The 5,839-nt window shown below is 45.6% G+C and overlaps 1 protein-coding gene across 1 annotated transcript; it reads right to left on the bottom strand.

The window, feature by feature from the left end:
• Positions 1-718: 718 nt before the first annotated feature.
• LOC123056851 (jacalin-related lectin 19) lies at positions 719-2,664 on the bottom strand. The gene is made up of 4 exons (XM_044480101.1): positions 2,563-2,664; positions 1,806-1,841; positions 1,246-1,704; positions 719-1,095 (listed from the first exon to the last, which is right to left on the bottom strand). The coding sequence occupies exons 1-4, from the start codon at positions 2,662-2,664 to the stop codon at positions 856-858; spliced, it is 837 nt and encodes a 278-aa protein (XP_044336036.1). The 3' UTR covers positions 719-855.
• Between the last annotated feature and the right edge of the window lie 3,175 nt (positions 2,665-5,839).

Raw genomic sequence — 5,839 nt, forward strand, 5'->3', positions numbered from 1 at the left:
ATTTATTTGGTTATTTAAATACTAAAAAGACGGACCGATGGATAACCCATTGACATGCAATTATACACAGCTCGTGACTAATCGGGTGGTCCATAGATTTCTATCCATGGAAAAATACCGTTGCTACAAATAGTTGAAAAATTATACTGCCTCTGTCTAGGTGAATAAGTCACCTTACGAAAATCAGATAATTCCAAAACGTTTAGGCGCCGTTCATTAACTTTCCATCTCGATGCCCGCCCTGCCTCGTTTGCCAGCGAGCGCTTCCACCTCTGCCTCATTTTCTCTCGTAGAAACCCCTTTCCTCCCATTTTTTTGCTCGGGTAAGGACCAATGCATGCAGCACGTCCATGCTATGGATTATGAGGGCCTGCATGGGTACTCCATTTAATCATAGACGTTACTTAGGCCCTGTTTGGTTACAAGGACTAGACTAGAAAAAATTCCTTTTAATCCCTATGTAATCAAACAGAAGGGACTTTTCTTTAGGGACTAGAAGACTCTACTGAAAGGTATTTTTTCTAGAGTCCCTGAGACTAAAAAAAGTCTAGTCCCTTGTAATCAAACACCTCATTAATTTTGTTTGTAGCTGGATAGTTGTCAACTAGAGCAGCGGTAAATATGATACTGCCAAATTCCAGCCCCTATATGTTTACAAAATTTTAACTAAGCGACCAAACCACCCACACACACACACACACAAGAGGCACGTGTCTGGTATGGTAACATGCAGAAGGAAAAATATATGGATTTGCTCATGCGTAATACGTTTGGTCACGAGGTACAGTAGACATTGACATGTTCATGCAGTACAAATAGTAATATCGACCAATGGCCTAGATAGTAATGTGTGGGCTAGTCGTCCATCTTTACATAGGTGCCCAGAGCGTCGAGGAGGCCCCCGGAGCGGCCATGGAAACCAACAATCTTGCCGCCAGCTGCGGGAAGATCGAATGGCGGACCTTCCCGCGTTCCATATGGCCCAAAGGTGCGCAGGTTGCCGATTAAAGTAAGCCTTCCCAAGAGGAAGCAACCACCAAAATTGCCAAGGTTCCCTTTGACGCCGATGAGGTATTCATCCGGCTCCAGGCAGATCTGCACATGCCAACCATAAACCAAGGGAGCTTCATCGCCGCACCACCAAACCTCCAAATAGATACAAGATAAACAAAATTCCAAAAGAAATCGATATAAGAAGCAGCACAGCATCAATTTATATCAGAGAAAATTTAATGGAGCACGTACCTCTGAGCGCTGTCCTTCGGGCTTTCCCCAGTGCCTGGTCTGCTCCTCCCGGCCGTCCCGCTCGTATAGCACTGAGATGGCGTCGACCGCGCCGGAGTGCCAGAGGACGACCTTCACGATACGGTCGACGCCCCGCACGTCCATCTCCCAGACGTCTACGCCGCCGCCGCCGCAGGGGCCCATCTTCACGACACGTCCCTGCTTCTGCATGGCGCCGGCTTTGCCGGGACAGGTCCTCTCATGCTCCTCCCTCTCGTGGTAGACCATCTTGGCTGCACTGCAGCGGTATGGGCAGGCCACACGGACGGATTGCAGGATGCGCTCGACACCGTGGCAGCGGCTGTAGCTCGTGGGGATGAAGCAACGGCTGAAGCCCGTTTTGATGAAGCAGGAGACGCACCTCTTCTTGTCCGGGAGGTTGCCATGGCAGGTCGAACAGACCAGATGTCCTGCTGCGCACTGCGCGTACCATGCGGAGCAGACTCAAACAAGGGGTACATAGATCTACTGTAGCATGTTGAATCAACTTGTAGCACGTGCTAATAGAAGTTATAATGTACCTGGAACACTGGAGGTGCGAGGGAACTCAAAAGATTCTGTTAGAGTTTCATCTCTGCAGATATGGTGGTTCACTTCGACGGCGAGATGCAAACTATGGATGATGTCTTGATGCAGAGGAATTGTTGTGCAGTGGCGGCGGTCATATCGCTTGTAGCTGCTGGGATCGTGGAAAAGTGGCGGCGACAACACATGAATGACCTTGATGGTGGTGCTACTTGAGCACCTGGTCTTGAGCTCTGGGGTGAAAGCCTTGGTCTGCCCCGAGTTGGGTATACCTGACAATGGCGATGTTTTGACGTTGTTACCTTGTTGAAGGCATTGTTCGGAATGTTCGGACTGATTCTTCAGAGTGAAAACTTAGATTCCAACCTTCGGTGGCTGGATCCGGTGACGGTGACACTTGAATGTCACTCCCTTCCTTAAGGCGTTGCTGTTGAAGAACCTTGTCATCCGCGTGGCGTCATGAGATTGTCGGTGCAGATATGGTCATTGTTATAGTTTGCCGATCGTGATGTGATCGCTTTGGGGCTTTTTTCTTTTTTCCTCGCCCACGCATAGCTTTGGTCTTGTATGACTTTGCTATTTGTCGCGTGTTTTTGTGTGTGTGCGTTGATGTTGGTTGTGTGCATCCTAGCTATGCAGAGACCGGGTGTGTGCTCATTGTGTTTGTATCTTCTTGATGCTCCATTTTGAATCAATAAAATCCACCCTTTATCGAAAAAAAAATGTGGGGCAGCCGAGAGCATCCGGGTCCACCTCGACGGCTATCGCCGTGGGGGCGGCCGACGTGCTCCCGCCGTGATCGTGTTGCAGCTCCGTTTTGGTGATGGTGTTGGTGTTTGTGGGGATCATCTCCATCCGGCGCCTCCGCTTGATCGATGGTGGTCTTGTATGTAGTATTGTGCTCTACTGTGCGTGCGAGGTATTAATGGAGAACTGGGGACGAACCGGGGAGGCAGACAGTGTGGAATCTGGAGAGGCTGAGGCTCTAGCTCTTGGTGTTTCGCCTTCCACACAACGTACGGAGTACATGCATGCATGCGACACTTTTGAGTAACTAGTGGTTGGGGCGCACCTTGGTGCGCCACCTGAGCGGAAGCTCTGCGGCGCCAGATAGGTGGTGCCCTTTCCACTTTCTCGTCTATACTAAGTGATGTTATTCTGTCAGACTAAAGGTACAGTAATGTGAAGTATTGGTATATGCAAGTTCATAACTAGAAATAATGCAGGAGCAAAGAGGGATCATAAATACATCAGTTGCATGCGAATAAAATATAGATATCTTATATGAATTGCAAATACGATGAATAGTTCACAATAGGATCCATTACAGATACGGTAAGATGGTTCAAAACTCAGGCAACGGCGTCCAAAAGTAGAGCCACAGTTGAAGCATATGTAACAGGACTAAGAGAGACCGGTAGAAACCTACATGGAATGCCTTGCCTGGTATCTGAAGTAGAAGGCAAATGTCACCTTCTTTGACGTTGGTGTCACGACGAAACTCTGTCCAATTTGTTGTGATGGTGGCCTTCTTGGCAGTTCTTTCAATGAGGCAGGAAATAACGGAGACATCACCATCCGCAAGTTTCATTGGTTATGCGACATCATGTGGATGGATGTAGTCCTTGGGATATCTCTCCGTAACCCGAAAGCACTGCATCATACAGAAAGTGTATGAGAAGTAAAGGGTATTAGATCTCTGGACACACCTGGGAAGAGTAATAAATATGCAATTGTTTTTTCCAACTGTATAATTGACAACTAAGCAGACCAAAATACTACTATGGATTATGGAATCTCAAGTACTGAAATTATTGCCATGAACTGCAGACAAGAATGCCAAACATTGCACAACACATTATCTAATTAAATACTATGGCTGGTCAGTGTGTCATGTGTTAAGTTGAATTAGCATGGCATATTAACAAGTTCCGTACCTGTACTGATGGAGTCCTAGCAGCAACTCTTGTGCATTCAGGTAACGCTATATAAATTTCTTGGATCACTTTCCCACCTACATAGGAAGGCTTCAGGTGTCAAATGTTTGTCAGGTTAAGAGACGTGAAAACACAAGTAACAAAAGGAAAATGGACTAAACAAAACTTTACACATTCAAGTGAAGATAATCAGAAATTACCAGCTCAGACTCCAATACCAGAACCTTGTTTGCTCTTTTAAAGTTCACGGCTGAGTTGTCCTGATATATGTTGAAATTAAAATTTAGTACATCACTTTTTTATGAACTAAAGTGAAATCCATGCATGAAACCATACGGATACTGACGAGAAGGATCCGATCGGGTCAGGTCAACAGAAGTAACGACGGCTTACATATCGAGTAGGAGGTCCTCGTCCTCTTCGCCGTTGGTGATGGCAACCTCCTCGAGCCTCACGATGTCCTCTTTCTCACTGCCGGTCGGCGACGCGTGAGGAAGAACATGGCGACGCCCATTGGAAGTGGCCGTTGACTTTGACTGGGGGCGGGGGGGGTGAAGCCGTCATCCTCACTGGCCACTTAGCCAGATCCAGCCGCCGCCATCTCTATCTGCGCTGAGAGGAAGATGAGGATGAGGCGTGCCACCCCTGCTTGGGCCGGTGTGAGGTCGGCGGTGCGAGGTTGGGGCAGCAGCTGCTCCTTGCTCGAGTCGGAGGCGGGGGGATCTAGGATCGTCGCCCTGTAATTATTCCCGAACTTCTTGTTGATGTACCCGCACACGATCCACCCAATCTATAAATTTTGAGACTGAGATAGCTAATCTGAAATTATGAAAACGCTATACCCTAAGACCTGATCATGTGTCTTTCAGAAAAATGACAATATAAGCCAATATGTTAGGATGGTCTTAAGTTGCACCACGAACAAAAACAGACCAAGGTATAAAAGGGAGTTCATAGAAAAAAGGTCCATATCCATAGTGGAACAAATTGGAAGAAGTTTATATAAAAATTTAATCGACAATCATGTACACCGGACACCCTATCGCCATATCAACAAGTTTAAATCAGTATAAATTGGTAAAAAGCTTGATCTTACCCATCATTATATACATGCTCTCATGTACCACACAGCAAGTTTACTCCCTACAGTGGCATGCAATAAAATGCTACAATATCACTCCAAGTAGGCAATGAAAAAGGAAAAGCAACACACTCGAAATTAGATATTGCAAAGAAGGAAAGAGAGAATCTGTGTCTTGGATATCCAAATTAACATGCTACAATATCACGCACAAAATGGAAAGCAACAGAGTAGCTCTGCGCATTCTAACTGTGTTAGTCATGAAAACAAAGTAATATCACCAGTGAAGTGTATCAGTAATTTTTATCATTTCTTCTAATCAATAGGACATTAGGACCGACAGATTTGAATTTGTAATATGTAAAGGAAAGTGAAAAATCTAGAGAGCTAGTCATCTTGTCAATTCATCAACACGCTGGTTAGGGTGAGTGATTCCTAAACTTAATAAAGCAATAATCACCTAATCAGCTGGCCTAGTGGGGGATACAGTTGTACCAGCAACCAAACCAGAACCTGAAAGGATATCTTAAGTGTGCCACTAATTCCATGGAGGAGGAGGGTTTTAGCTGCCATTGAAGATCCACTTGCACATATTGACAGAACATGAATTACTCCCTTCAAGGATATATGAGCCAGAGTTAGCAAATTTCGATAAATAATACAGTAGCAATAAAAAGTGAAATAGAAGCATGTTGTACAATGTACCCAGTGATGCTTGTCCCGCCTAGTTGCTAACAGCTACTCCCTCGGTCCCAAATAAGTGTCTTAAGCTTAGTACAACTTTGTACTAAAGTTAGTACAAAGTTGAGACACTTATGTTGGGCGGAGGGAGTATTAAGCTAAGAGCTTGTGCAACCTATCCATGGTTGCACAATTGATCCAGTTTCTCTGGAGATGAAGCAAACAATTCTGCTATACGAGTCAGGAAAACGGGAGCATGTTCCAGCACCTGAAATAAATCGATGCAGAGCATCAACATCTAAGAATAGATGGTATCATGGTATAATCAGGG

Source organism: Triticum aestivum, chromosome 3A, assembly GCF_018294505.1.
Source record: "Triticum aestivum cultivar Chinese Spring chromosome 3A, IWGSC CS RefSeq v2.1, whole genome shotgun sequence".
Taxonomy (NCBI): Eukaryota; Viridiplantae; Streptophyta; class Magnoliopsida; order Poales; family Poaceae; genus Triticum; species Triticum aestivum.

What these genes read in the sequence shown, in the direction of transcription:
- LOC123056851 (XM_044480101.1), bottom strand. Translation starts at nt 2,664, where the DNA reads ATGGAGATGATCCCCACAAACACCAACACCATCACCAAAACGGAGCTG. An exon ending in CCACGGCGATAGCCGTCGAG is followed by an intron (nt 1,842 to 2,562) that starts GTGGACCCGGAT and finishes AAACTCTAACAG; the next exon opens with AATCTTTTGAGTTCCCTCGC. An exon ending in TCGCACCTCCAGTGTTCCAG is followed by an intron (nt 1,705 to 1,805) that starts GTACATTATAAC and finishes TGGTACGCGCAG; the next exon opens with TGCGCAGCAGGACATCTGGT.